This window comes from Nycticebus coucang, chromosome 16 (assembly GCF_027406575.1).
Source record: "Nycticebus coucang isolate mNycCou1 chromosome 16, mNycCou1.pri, whole genome shotgun sequence".
In the NCBI taxonomy this organism is placed as follows: domain Eukaryota; kingdom Metazoa; phylum Chordata; class Mammalia; order Primates; family Lorisidae; genus Nycticebus; species Nycticebus coucang.
Genome location: NC_069795.1, coordinates 6,196,158 through 6,210,828, shown reverse-complemented (window position 1 = coordinate 6,210,828; position 14,671 = coordinate 6,196,158). Strand labels below are relative to the sequence as shown.

At 50.8% G+C, this 14,671-nt stretch overlaps 1 protein-coding gene across 18 annotated transcripts in view; it reads left to right on the top strand.

The window, feature by feature from the left end:
* The window catches only part of B3GALT5 (beta-1,3-galactosyltransferase 5), a 62,679-nt gene extending 48,963 nt beyond the window's left edge, over positions 1 to 13,716 (top strand). For 16 of the 18 annotated variants that reach the window (XM_053565476.1, XM_053565474.1, XM_053565468.1 and 13 more), the window contains 4 exons: positions 849 to 988; positions 1,604 to 2,556; positions 3,433 to 3,592; positions 11,189 to 13,716. In XM_053565476.1, coding sequence (XP_053421451.1) covers positions 1,604 to 2,556; positions 3,433 to 3,469 — 990 coding nt within the window. In that variant the 5' untranslated portion in view covers positions 849 to 988 and the 3' untranslated portion in view covers positions 3,470 to 3,592; positions 11,189 to 13,716. Of the gene's footprint in view, positions 1 to 848; positions 989 to 1,603; positions 2,651 to 3,432; positions 3,593 to 11,188 lie in introns of those variants that run through there. The other 2 variants (XM_053565477.1, XM_053565478.1) reach the window with 2 other exon arrangements.
* Positions 13,717 to 14,671: the final 955 nt, after the last annotated feature.

Below are 14,671 nucleotides of genomic sequence, written 5' to 3'. Positions count from 1 at the left end.
TTCGCTTGAGTTTGGCTCAGATGCTTCTCTCTAAGATGCACTGTGGGTGACAAAGCAGTTTGCTTCCCTGCCCCCTCCCGTCAGCTACACACCCTAGCTGTGCAAATAAATAATCCCACAGAGAAAGAGAAACCGAACTGGCTGCATCCTGAGCTGCGGTGCGGGCCGTGGGGTGCCTCCCACCGGATCTCTCTGAAGTGAGGGCAGGGGCCGGAGCTCCACAGGGCAGAGCAGAGCCCCAGCTCTGCTATGTCTGTCTCTAGGAAAGGGTCCCTGGAGAGTGAGCTGGTTTTAGAAAGCCCTATAGTTATTTAATTTCTCTAACAGTGAATATATTTAGAACAGAATTTTGACATAATGAAGTTCTGAGGTGCTTTTTTTGCCATCAGAATAAGCAACCCTACATTTCACTCTTTACCGTCTGCCCTTCTCAGCCAGGATAACATTCTTAAGGAGAGCTGCCTTGCTGCTGGCCATTCTTTCAGTCTCAGCCACCACTTTTAAGCTAGTCTAATTCTTCATCCTTCTCATCCTGAGAAGTTAGAAGATAACAGTTTATCACCTTACAGTGTCTTAAAGTGCTGTGAGGTGCTATCCTAACCCTCAGGCCTGAAAGGATTTTTGGACGTTTGCGTGTGGTTATTTCTGTGGATATGCAAATCATGTGGCAGTGGTGGGCTTTGCTTTGATCGTACCCATCTCACAGTATAGAAAAGGGAGGCTGGCGCAGTGCTCACATATTCACCGGAGGTCACATTAAATGGGTGGCGTAGACAGTAGATTGTGAAGGCCAGTAGGCCAGGCACAAGTGGTCTGAATAACAACTGGGTTTTTTTTTTTTTTCCTAGTGATTCCTGAGAGACAGAATCATCATTTTTGGTAAACAAGCCCAGAACCTGAGAGTATGGAATGTTGTATGCTGACAGCTCTTTGAAACAAATTTCCTCTTGGCATTTACCCTGCGGCTTAGCTTCTTACCCAGCAAAAAGTGAGTTATTCACTTTCTTATTGTTATAACGTTAACATGGATGAACCTGAACTTGCTGAGCACAGCAGAGATGGGTGGGCAAAAGATGACAGAATCAGATAGGAGATTTAAAAAGTAACCTCATGATAGCAGCAGCTCCTAGTGGAGATGGAAATTCAAGGTCGCTGTGCACATGGGAACTCTGGGCTTGCTCCCTTCTGAGAGCCACAGCATGCCATCCAGTTAGATCGGAGAAGGATGTCAGCCCTCGCTGGATTCAGTTCCAGAACATGCAGTTTCCGATCTTGTGGGTTGTCTAGCTGCATTTCATCACGGGGTTGTAGGAGAGCAGAGCTGGAGGACCTGTGAGAGACTTGGTCCCATATTCTCATAGGTTAAGGGCTGGCTGGCTTGTTGGCTGGCTGCAGAGCCAGGACAGATGCCCTCAATCTCAGTGGAAGATGCTGGCAGAAGTCTGTGCTTCACAGCTTAGCTGTAGTAGTCCACTTCATATGCAGTGAGATTCTAGAGTTCCCGAAATGGGAGCGTCCTCCCCGGTACCCTCCGCCTCCTAGTGTGAAGCTAAGCACGCCCTCATGCTTCTGAGGTCTAATCATTTGATTTTGTCCCTTTCAGATGGCTTGCTCGAAGATGCAGTGGATGTGTATTTGCTTTCTGGTTCTGGGGGCCCTTTGTTTGTATGTTAGCATGTACACTCTGAGTCCTGAGGAGAGGAGAGGGAAGGAGAGGGGAAAACAATACTTAGTTTTCAAGAAAGACGACAGGAAGTTCCTTCAGGTCCCAGATGTGGACTGCAGGCAGAATCCCCCCTTCCTTGTCCTGCTGGTGACTTCGTCCCTTGGGCAGCTGGCTGCTCGCACGGCCATCCGCAAGACGTGGGGCAGAGAGAGGATGGTGAATGGGAAGCCTGTGAAAGCATTCTTCCTCCTGGGGACCACAGCCACTGAGGCCGAGATGAGGCTGGTGGCCCAGGAGAGCCAGAGCTACAGGGATATTATCCAGAAGGACTTTGCGGACACCTATTACAATCTGACTCTGAAGACCATGATGGGCATGGAATGGGTCCATGACTTCTGTCCTCAGGCCTCGTTTGTGATGAAAACAGACTCAGACATGTTTATAAATGTCAACTATCTGGTAGAACTACTCTTGAAGAAAAACAGAACCACTAGGTTCTTCACTGGCTATTTAAAACTGAATGAATTTCCCATTCGGAAGAGGTTTAATAAGTGGTTCATCAGCAGATCCGAATATCCGGGTGACAAGTACCCACCATTCTGCTCGGGCACCGGCTACGTCCTTTCTGGCGACGTGGCAAGTCTGGTGTTCAACGTCTCCAGGACCGTCCCCTACATCAAACTAGAAGACGTGTTTGTCGGCCTCTGCCTGGCGAAGCTGGGCATCAGGCCGCAGCCGCTGCACTGGGAGCAGACCTTTTTCCCAGAAGGATTGAAATTTTCTGTGTGCCAGTTTAAGAAGATCGTGGCCTGCCACTTTGTCAAGCCGGATGATCTTCTGATCTATTGGCAGGCTCTGGAAAGTTCCAAGGAGGGGGACTGTCCAGCCATGTGAGTGGCACATTTGGATGGGTTCAGATAAATGCAGTGATGGTTTCTGACAGATTCTAGTGGCCTTGATGACAGGTGTCTGGGGGCAGGGAGGGCTCTCCGTTTCTCACGAGGGCTCTCTTCTTTTGTGCTCCGAATCGATGCCAGAGCAAGAGCTTAACAGAGGCCATTGTTAGTTTCCACTTGGTGCCCAGGCGGCGGTAGGTGCCACCTCCTGAGCACCAGCACTGCAGTACCCAGGGTGTGACTCACACCTGCATTATTCATTTCAGGGCTCAGTATCCGTATGACATGGCGGGTATCATTATTCCCATTTAATAGGTAAGGAAACAGCAGCCAGGAGAGGAATAGAAACTTGTCCCAAGGCTTGCAGCCAACAAGGGGAGGGGCAGGAGTGAACCCGGGGTGTGTCACAGTCCAGCCCCTGGCCCCGTTTCCTCCCATGCCGTCCCCTCAGCTGAAGACGGTGATGACACAGCCTCTAAGGGAAGCCTCCCAACGGGCATCCTTCAGTCCCTGTCAGAGTCCCCTCTGTGCCAACTCCCCCAAGGTATGTGCTTTTTAGTACAGAGACTGGGATGAGCAAATCCACCAGTCCCTTCATCTTTGGGAATGGATGTAGCTGGGCCCCAAGGGGCTGGACACAGCCCAGGGCAGATTATAGGGCTGAGGGGGCCACAGCTCACTTGCAGAGAAATGCCTGGCTCTGCAGAAATCAGTTTTTACAAATTTATAACTTAGGCTCAGAAACCACTGCAGTCTGGCCACTTACAGACAGATCCCACTGCTGACTTTCTCAGCAAGCAGGAGGTGTCCTCCAAACCACCTGTCACTCCTGTTCCTTATCTCCTGTTGTCTTTTGTCTTTGATTGACAGAGGGAAGCCCCAATCCCAGGAAACTTCAGGTCTCTGAGTTCAAACCAAAGGGCACGATCCATGCGGGATTCTGGGTGCTTTTCTGGGAATTCAGCTGTATCTAAGTCAAGATAATCTCACATCTTGGACACATCACCTTGGACACAAAGCCCCAAACAAGGTCGGGGCAGTGCGGGTGTGTGTGTGCGTGGTGTGTGTGTGTGTGTGTGTATGTGTGTGTGTATTCCTGGGTCCATTTCCCAACCCTGACTCATGCTCATCCTCATCACATTTCTCACTTTGCCAAGAACAACTGAGCTCTGCAGTTTGCTATTTAACCTTTGGTTTTCTTCCCCCTGAGGTTCTTACAAGCCAGTTTTACAGGTTGTTTAAGGCACTACCATTCAGCCACTCTCACGTGACATGCAAAGCACTCTTGCTCTTATCCTAGGAATGGCTCATGACATGGTTAAGAGCGATATGTTTTTTTAGAATGTGTAAGAATGGTTGTTTTCTATTGTTTACTTTTCTAGATTTTACTAAGCGCTCAGAGAAAAGGCCTCCAGTGGCTACATCCCTTATCAATAGTTGGACTCAGCTCTTACCTGAACTCGGGAAAAGTTATTTGCTGCAAATGTTTATGATGGCCTTAACTTGCAGAAGTAGGTCTGGTGTCCTGTTGCACAGTTTCTAGCATGTAGGTTGAGCTGCTGCTTTGCAGGCATGTTTCCTCGTCCTGGCTGCTCTGAGCACACAGGGTCACGTTCAGAGAAGCCGCTTTCTCAGGTGGGAACATGGGAGACTGTGGTGCCTCTTCTCTGTACGATGGGCTGCCTCTGATTCTGGAGACTCCTGCGCGAAGGAGACTGGTGGCAGGCCTGGGTCTGGGCTTAGCTGTCCACCACGCCCCGTGTATGTCTCTGGTCAAGTCCCTGCCTCTGCTCCCTGGCTCGGGCTCTGGGAAGCCTCAACAGTGTCACAGCTCTTGGCGGCAGGTGGGCGGTTCACCTGCCACCTCTGGATGTTCGCAAAGGATTTTCTGCAAGATGCAGTTTCCCCCGGTTCGTTTCTTTATCCAGAAGAATATTTTTTCTCTAGGGAGAAATTATTTCCTGTCTCTAGAACACAAAGGCACCCCAGAACTTCTTCAGTCCTGCCTCCCCTTTTATGTAGGATGAAAACGAAGCTCACGGCGGGGGTGTGGGGCGAGGCAGGTGCCAGGCCAGCTTGTTCTGTTAGGCCCCTGTCTGGATGTGGCGGGAGAACCCACATGAGCATGTAGGAGAGGGCAGAGCATCTTGTGTCCAGTGACTCCAGTGGAGCTTCCACGTGGGCCTGGAGAGAGGCCAGGGGGGCAGGGCAGGGACTTCACCCGGGTGTCCCAAGAGGAAGGAGTTTAGTTAGCAAATACTGTTTTCCAGGTTCTGAGATAGGACTTTATAGGTGGGGAGGGCATCACCTATGCCTGCTGTATAGATGAGGAAACTGAGGCAGAGAGTGCGGTTGAACAACTACCTTGAGGTTATGTAGGTGATAAGTATAAGTAGCTGTGACCCCCAGCTACTGGGGCCACAGTGCACATGGGGAGCACTGCCCGGCACCTCCCAGCCCATGAGGGCCCCTCTCGGTGTTCCGAGTCTGCGGGGGACTCATTCCACCACTGCTCCCGCTGCGTTTCTCCCTCAGAGTCCCCCAGGCCCACTCCTGGCTCCGAGCCCCTGCATTCTGCCTCCCGGTCTGTATCCTGTGGTGCCAGCTCCCCGTGTTGTGGACTTGATGCCAACCCTTCCCCAGCCTTAGGAGGCTCTGTACACTTATGCTGCCACCTGTCATCCCCCCTGCTGGACCATCCCATAAGCTGCCATTTCCCTCGACCCCCTTCCCTGCACTGCCATCCATCCCCATGGCCTTGGTAGTGACAACCCCCGTAGTGCCTTGTGTGTTCGTTGGGCTTCCTGGTCCCCCCGGTCCTTCTGAGGTCCCCTCATCATACTTGCTTGCTGCACGCTCCACCCAGAGGGCTCTTCCACCCAGCCCGACCACCCTGTGTTGCTGGGGCCTATGGGCAGCTCCTCACTCTGGGCTGGCCTCACATGCGTCCTGGGAGAGTTCTCATCTCCATCTTCTGGGTGCTGGGCTCCCCGTCCTTGCTGGGTTCTTTGCTTGTTCCCCTTCTCTGCTCGACGCCTCTCTCCTAACGCCTCTCTGCTCTGACCCCTCTCTCCTAACGCCTCTCTGCTCGACCCCTCTCTCCTAACGCCTCTCTGCTCTGACCCCTCTCTCCTAACGCCTCTCTGCTCTGACCCCTCTCTCCTAACGCCTCTCTGCTCTGACCCCTCTCTCCTAACGCCTCTCTGCTCTGACCCCTCTCTCCTAACGCCTCTCTGCTCTGACCCCTCTCTCCTAACGCCTCTCTGCTCTGACCCCTCTCTCCTAACGCCTCTCTGCTCTGACCCCTCTCTCCTAACGCCTCTCTGCTCTGACCCCTCTCTCCTAACGCCTCTCTGCTCTGACCCCTCTCTCCTAACGCCTCTCTGCTCGACCCCTCTCTCCTAACGCCTCTCTGCTCTGACCCCTCTCTCCTAACGCCTCTCTGCTCGACCCCTCTCTCCTAACGCCTCTCTGCTCTGACCCCTCTCTCCTAACGCCTCTCTGCTCTGACCCCTCTCTCCTAACGCCTCTCTGCTCGACCCCTCTCTCCTAACGCCTCTCTGCTCTGACCCCTCTCTCCTAACGCCTCTCTGCTCGACCCCTCTCTCCTAACGCCTCTCTGCTCTGACCCCTCTCTCCTAACGCCTCTCTGCTCTGACCCCTCTCTCCTAACGCCTCTCTGCTCTGACCCCTCTCTGCTCTGACCCCTCTCTCCTAACGCCTCTCTGCTCTCACTCTTCTCTTCTGACCCCTCTCTGCTCCTGACCCTTCTCTGCTCTGACCCCTCTCTGATGACCCCTCTCTGCTAGGACCACTCTCTGATGACCCCTCTCTGCTCTGACTACTCTCTGATGACCCTTCTGTGCTCTGACCCGTCTCTGCTAGGACCACTCTCTGATGACCCCTCTCTGCTCTGACCCCTCTCTGATGACCCCTCTCTGCTCTGACCCCTCTCTGATGACCCTTCTCTGCTCTGACCCCTCTCTGATGACCTTCTCTGCTCTGACCCCTCTCTGATGACCCCTCTCTGCTCTGACCCCTCTCTGATGACCTTCTCTGCTCTGACCCCTCTCTGCTCTGACCCCTCTCTGAGGACCCCTCTCTGATGACCCCTGTCTATGCTGAGAGCTGGTATGGCCTGGGCTTGGCCTGGGCTCACTTTTCTTCTCTCATTTCCAGTCTCTGGGGGCCCATCCTGTCTTGTGGTTGTAAATGTCCTCTGTTGACAATATCCCCATTTATCTTCAGCTGACAACTTTCTTGCTCTTCAGTCTTCTATATCCCACTGCCTACTTGATTTTGCATAATGAACAAAGCTAGTGCCGAACTTCCCGCCCCTGCCCAGTCTGATCCATCTGCAGCTGCCCCCAGCTTGCTTTGTGGCCACTCTATTTTCCATTCTTACCATGGCTCAAGTCAAAAACCTTGGAGCCATTCTGGCGCCTCTCCCTCAGGGGGGCATCAGGAAAGGCTGCTGGGTCTGCCTGCAGGTTGTGTCTGAGAACGGCCTCTTCCCACCTCTCCAGGGTACCATCCTGTCAAGCCTCTGGCGCTGCCCACCTGCACCCCTTCAGTAGCCTCCAGCCTTGTCTCGAGAGTGGTCCTTTGAAAATCTTCTATGCTCAAAACCCTCCCGTGGCTTTCCCATGTCTGAGCAGGGTAGGTGTGACAGGCTGAGAGGAGGGAATGACAGGCAGCAAAGGGTCACACCCTGCATACCCTTGTCTGCCTGTTACTCCCTCATCTCATCCCGTCACACCTCTTTTGCTCCTCTAGCCTCCTTGCTATTCCTGGAACAATAAAAACCACACTATGTCAACATTCAGGGTTAAAAACCACACTATGTCAACATTCAGGGTTATTTTTTTAAAAACAGGACTGGCAAGGTGTGATGGCCCACGCCTGTAATCCTACCCTGTTTTGCTGAAAATAAGACAGTGTCTTATTTTAAGGTGTGCTCCCAAAGATGTGCTAGGTCTTATTTTCAGGGGACGTCTTATCTTTCCTGTAAGTAGGTCTTATTTTTGGAGGATGTCTTCTTTTCAGGGAAACAGGGTAGGTCTCTGGGGGGCCAAGGAGGATGGATCTCTTGCTCAGGGGTTAGAAACCATCCTGAGCAACAGCAAGACCCTGTCTCTACTAAAAAGAGAAAACCCTAACCTGGTGCTGTGCGGGCGCCTGTGGCACCATCTACTCAGTAGACTGAGCCAAGAGGATTGCTCAAGCCCAAGAGTTTGAAGTTGCTGTGAGCTATGATGCCACGGCACTCAACCCAGAGCACACAGTGGTACTCTCTAAATCAGTGGTTCTCAACCTTCCTAATGCTGCAACCCTTTACTACAGTTCCTGTGGGTTGCGACCCACAGGTTGAGAATTGCTGCTCTAAATAAATAAGTAAACAAATAAACCAGGACTGCAAAGGACAGTCAGCTCCCTTAGGCAGGTGAATTTTGGACCCAGGGGCCGTGGCTTGGTGTCCTGAGACCTGGCTGGCCCAGGTGCGAGGAATGTGGTCAGTGCACAGGTTACCTGGCAGGGCAGCACCCGACTTAGAACTTGTCTGCACTGAAGGGACTTGGCTGCTGCAAGGCAGGTCTTAGTTGAAAAGGCAGCTCCCCTGATAAACAAGCCTGCTGTGTAGACTTCAAGGACTGTGTTTCATAATAAAGATAAAAGGTTAATTAAATACATCCCAATTGAACTCAGAATCTCTATATATGCTGTGGGAGGACACAAACTATTCTAAATGACATTTTGATTTCATAAAACACAATACATGCCTTTTATTTTATTACTGAAAATTGCTTTCCTGTCTGTCTCGTCTCGGCGACCTCTGAGGTGGAAACCCTAACATCACAGCTGCTTTCCCAGATCGCACTTTAGTCCACAGGCGTGATGGGTCTTGGATTCTCCTCTCGTATTTCTGGAGGTGATGACAACTTAAATAAAAAGTGAGAAGCTAGTTTCTGATGAAAGTAGAATTGCGTACCAAGGTCTGTAGGTCTGTTCCCACACCCTATTTGTGAGCAAGAAGCCAAGGTTTCCAGAGCTTGTGTGGTGTGGGAGGGCTGGAGGTCCTGTGCCTCTGCCAAGCCCATCTACTGCCCTTTTAAAAAACAACCTAAATTTACTTAATTCTCACTTGTCCTAGAACATACTGTTGTAGCCACACAGCACGTCACCTGAAAAGAGAGGAAAGAAAAATCCAAACCCACAGAGACATGCCAGCCTCCTCTCCCCCAGCCCCGCACCTCACGCTGGCCACAGTGGCCTCAGCCCAGGTGCTGCTTGGTTCAGCTGGACTCACACGGCCCCCTCCTCATGGGCTCTCACATCTGATCATGCCACCTTCCAATCTGATCCCTGTTTTACATCCAGAGGAACTTTTTTAGAAAGCAAATCTGACTAGGAAACTCAGAGGCGAGGGGAGCCTAGTGCCTGCCCTCATGTCCCCGATCCTGAGCTCAGCGCTTCCTGGCCCGGGTCGGCCAGTGTGGCAGCCACCTCCCTGCAGGGTGCAAGGGGACAGAGCATGGCCAAAAGTGGCAGTTGTTATTGCCTTGATGTCACTGCCTGCTAGATAAGCTTCACAGTGACCTCAATTCACAGAGGTAGGCCACGCAGAGTTTTTGCCATGCAGGCTGCCCAGAGTCACAGCTCCTGCTGGGCACGGCTCTGCCTCCACCATCCCAGAGGACTGGTCCAGGAGTGCCAAAACGGACTCTGAAAACAAAATTAATTTTCATGCAAGTCTTAGATCCCCTTGAGTATGGTTATTATTATTTTTTTTTTTGGTAGAGACAGAGTCTCACTTTATGGCCCTTGGTAGAGTGCCGTGGCCTCACACAGCTCACAGCAACCTCCAACTCCTGGGCTTAAGCGATTCTCTTGCCTCAGACTCCCGAGTAGCTGGGACTATAGGCGCCCGCCACAACGCCCAGCTATTTTTTGGTTGCAGTTTGGCCGGGGCCGGGTTTGAACCCGCCACCCTCGGTATATGGGGCCAGCGCCTTACCGACTGAGCCACAGGTGCCGCCCGAGTATGGTTATTTTGTGCAAGAAAAAAGTATCAGGATGTTTGCTTTGGTTTCAAAAGTAATTTATTAAAATTATTTTCGAAGCTTTAAATTCAGTTGACAAGGTGAGACTGGACCCTGGGTGTGGTAAGAACAACGTAAATTACATGTCTGCGTGTGACGCTCCCCCAGGGAGCGCAGGAAGAATAGCCAGGGGTCCAGAATGTGGACTCGGTCTGCTGTCTTTGGGACACAGCCAGCCCCTCTGTGTTCTGCAGACACCATGCTGGGGTGTATCCTAGAGCCTCCAGATGTCACCATGATGGGAGCCGCAGCAAAAAGAAACCCAGTAGATAAGGAGGTACTTGGGATACCAGGTGACTGCCTACCTGGTGGTGAAGTCGTGGGGGTGTGGGGGAGTGGGTGGAGGCAGAAGGGCCTATGGGAGAGAATCTAATTGGGGAAGAGGAGACCCAGCTTCCAGTGCTGCGTGGCCTGTGTTAGGAGGCCTACCGCTAAAGGCTCTGCATCCACAGTTCCAGCCCTGGCCCTACAACTTGTTAGCTCTATGACCCAGGTAGTTCATAACTCTCTGAATGTCAGTCTCTGAAATGGTGTGATAACAGCCTCCAGCTCAGAAGGTTGTGGAGTGTGGGGGTGTGGGAGTTAAGCAGGATCGTTCCCATCCACCTGTGCCTGGCACTGGGTGTGGCTGAGCCTGTGAGCTGCCCTCTTGATATGGCTAATAACTTACAGCAGTTGCTTGGCAGCGATGGATTTGCTCAGTTATTTCCCCAGTTATGCCTGTTGTGTGGGAAGGTCTGTGTGTGGTTTGCAGAGTTTGAAGGGGAAGTCTTGTTTAAGATAGCACCGGGTAAGCTGGCTGCAGTCACCTCCCCCCAGGGACTCAGGTTTAGATGTTTTAATGTCCTTTGCCCTGACCCAGGATGCATGGGCGTGCAATGAGGGAGAAGCTGGCGTGGGCACCCAGTGCTTTGATTTTAGTCTGAGGGCTTCTGTGTGGCCTTGGGCAGACCCTTATCCATTAGGTTCACATTCCCGGGGCAGAGCCTGTGCTCAGGGGTCAGGCTGCCTGGGTTTGCATTTTACCTCCTCTACCCAGTCCCACAAGAGGCAAGTTCCTTATCTTCCCTTTACCTCCATTTTCTTGCCTGTAAAATGGGACAGTAGCAGTTCCTGACTCCCAGGGTTAGGGTGGCTTGAATGAGACAATGGGTGTGATCTACTCAGCATCCCACTGTGGGTACTTGTGACTTCGGCTGAGTCCGGGCTGTGCGTCTGTGGGTTCCCTGATGTTGTGTACGTCAGTGCACCTGCTCATGTGGTCTCTGCAAATTGGGCAGATGGCAGAGCGAGCCTCAGGACTTCATTGCAGCCCTTGTTCCCTTCATTCCCTCCATCCTTCCTTTCCTGGAACTCTCGGAGAAACTATTCTATTCATGTCATTCTTTAACATCACACAGCACCGTGTTCTGGACTCTTAATTCAGAATATGTGAAAATCTGAATAAGGTAGAAAAAAATTGGAGATGGAATGTGCCTTAGAGATTATCTACAGAGTAAAAAATCTACAAATACTTCCTTTGACAGGTAAAACCAAAGGGCAGAAAAATGGAGTGAGGGAGCCCAGCATCGGAATTCACATTAGACATTCACTCTTCCTCTGCCTCACTTGCTGGACGCCCATGCTCTGACGGGACACCAGGAGTAAAGGTCGGGCTGGGGTTCAAGGCTGTGGGTTTGCACCGAGAACATTGTCAAGAAGACTATCAGAGGCGTCTGTTCTCTTGGCAGCTGAAAAAAGACGTGTCTGGTGCCTCCTCTCTGGCAGCCACACCTGCTGCCTCATGGAACCCGGCAGGAGCCAGCGGAGGTCACCATTCTTGTAACTAAACCCTGGTTCAGAGAAGGAGACTGGGTGGGAGTGACACAGTTATTGGCCTGAGGGCTCAGACAGGTGGAGACGTAGCCCCTGGGTCTCCAAAGGCTGCCCCCATACATAGTCTGGCCTTTCTCCACCAGCAGGTGGTTGGTGAGTCCTCCCAAGGTGCCACCTTCCAAAGGAAGCTCCAACTTGGCCCCCTTGCCTAGTGCTGCCACCTCTTTTCCAGGTGTTGACTTGAATCTCAGGCTGCTCCTTCTTGGTCCTGTTTACCTCCTGGAATTTGGCTTTTCTTTTAAAATTTTTGCTGTTGCAGTTTTTTTGTTTTTTGTTTTTGGCAGGGGCTGGGTTTGAACCCATCACCTCTGGTATATGGGGCTGGTGCCCTACTCCTTGAGCCACAGGCGCCGCCCAAGGATTTGGCTTTTCTTATCTGTGGTATTCCCAAGAGCCTGGGTCTCCTGACCTGTCCTGTCCTGACCTGCCCTGTCCTGGGGTCACTCATGTTTCCATCTGGCAGTCGAACAGACATCTGGCTTCAGAACACAGACCTTTCCATGCACTCCACTTTCCACCTCTCTCTACCTAAAACCCTTGCAACACCAGGCCATGGGATCAACACTCAGAGAGAGTGTGTGTGTGGTGGTGGGGAGAGAGAGAGATAGCAGAGGTGCTAAGTAGAGGCACCACGCTTAGTGCCAGCTGGTTCTGAATAACTGCCCCGCCCAAGAGTCTGTAAAGGGCAAAGAGAGCAGGGGGCCTTTTGGTTATCTGGATATCAACAGCAGGTGTACCCACTGTCTATTCAGCCATCAAGGTGAGAGTAGGAGAGGCCTCATTCACTCTTGTCTTTGCACAATCAGTCGGACACTTAATATATAACTGTGTGCCGCACGCCCGGCTCAGTGTGCTAGCGTTCAGCTCCGTGGTAGTGTCTCTTGAGTTCCCTTTTTCCCCTGTCCCCAGAGGAGGGACGGCTCAAGATGTCAGATAACCAAGATGGAAAGGGGCTACAGGTGCAATCCACAGTCACGTCATCCTGAGTGCTTCCTGAACACCAGCTTTCAGGCAGAACTTTTAGAAAGAATGAAATAAAGTGAAACTGATCAAACAGCCTACTGAATATGTACGTGTGTGTTACAAGCAAGAACTGTGTGGGCAAAACCATTCAGAGTCCTCTTCATGTTGCTTAGCATCAATACAGAATTCCAGAAGAAAAAGATCTGGGCTTTAGTGACTGTTGTGGGCTCCCCTTGCCAAGAATCTACAGCTCTGTATATTAAATAATTAATAAGCCTGACTTAATGTAACACCTGCCATGCATCCTCCTTTTAAAAAATAGATGAGGCAGTGTTTACATTTTTTCCTGTCACCCTTTTGGAAGTGTCTTGGCTCGTTTTGTGTTGCTATAACAGAACACCACAGACTGAGTAATTTATAAACAATAGAAGTTTATTTGGCTCACAGTTCTGGAGTCTGGGAAGTCTAAGACCATGGTGCTAGCATCTGGTGGGGACCTGTGAACTGTGTTATCCCATGGCAGAGGGTGGAAAGATTAGAGCATGCTTACAAGACAGCAGAGCTGGCTCCTGTGATATTGCCCCTGTGACAATGACATTAATCAATTATTAGGGGTCCCACTTCTCAACACTGTTGCATTGGGGATTAGGTCTCCTACATGTGAGCTTTGGGGGACACAAACCACAGCAGGAAGTATTTGCTTTCTGATTTTTTCTCATCCTTCTAATTTTCAGCATTTGTCATATCAGGACTGATGTTTTAGCAAACCATTGATGACCTTGGCTAAATTCTGCTTTGGAAAATGTCAGATGGGGGCGGTGCCTGTGGCTCAAGGAGTAGGGTGTCGGCCCCATGTACTGGAGCTTGTGGGTTCAAACCCGCCCTGGTCAAAAACTGCAATAACAACAACAACAAAAATGTCAGATGGGGGAAGAGTTGACTTGTTTTACCCTGTCAAACAATAAATCAATGAAACCTACCATAACTGGAAATTATGTAATGTCAACTGAAGAGATTTTGTAGTCAAATTCTGCTTTTCCTAAAAGACAAGAAATTAAGGTAAATTTATGTCTCCGAATGATGTTTGAAACTATTATGTCTCTGTATGTTAGGATGATCTAATGGACTCTTATGTCACCATATTTTGGGAGGGGTATATATATTTATTTATGATTTAATGGTATTTATCTTTAATAAAAATTAAATTATGAAAATAGCATAATGCACTTCATGTGGTCAATTCTAAGTTGTAGACAGAGGTGGTAATCTTTTTTGCTCTTCCTGAAAAGTCAGCAATGTGTGGTCTAAACGGGACAATTATTTTTTTTCACATTGATGTCTTCTATATTTTGTGTTTTGAAAATTATATTTTTAAAATTCGATTTTGATTTTATATGTTTAGAAAAGTATACTGAACAACCCTGCCGTGTTCATCTTGGAAGAGGCGGGCCCTTCTTGCTTCCCTGGGATTTTGGCAGCAAAGCAGTGGATGGAGGGCTGGGGGGCAGTGTCTGGTGGGTAGTGAGGGAGGTGTCCTGTCAAGAACGTAAGGTCCAGGGCTGTGTGGGGCAGTTGTGCTTTGGAATTTCTTTCTCTCAGCTTTTATTCTAATAAAAGCTATCTTTTAAGTTTAAGAAATCAAGTTGAGTGAGTTGGTCCGATTGTACCATTAGGCTCTGATGATAACCTGCCTCTGAGGTGCAGACCGGGTCCTTGGCCTCTCAGTGTCACTTAAATGGAAATAAAATGTCTGCAACCGATGTGTTTTTCTTTGGCTTTTGCGTGTGTTTGTCCCAATAGCTGCCGTGTTGCGGCCGAGAAATCTCTGTGCTCCCAAGCTCTATTCCCAGCATCCCGGTCCTGTCTCAGGAGGCAGGAAGGCGTGTGGGGCAGTCCTTGTGGCCACCTGCGGGTGGGCGCGCCCGGGTGACCGCTCCTGCCCACGCCTCCCAGTGGGACCGCTCTCTCCATGACAGCGTGGGGACGGCGCGGCCCCTGGAAGGCGGGTCCCCCTCACCTGCTGTCCAGCACCTCCACTGGCGGTGCAGCCACTCTCTGGAACCTTCTCCCCTGCCCCCCACAGCATGCTCACCGCCCACTCAAAGACTGCTTTCTGGACTGGGAACCCCCTTTCCAAGGCTGCCCCTTCCTCTTTTTTCCTGAATGCTGAA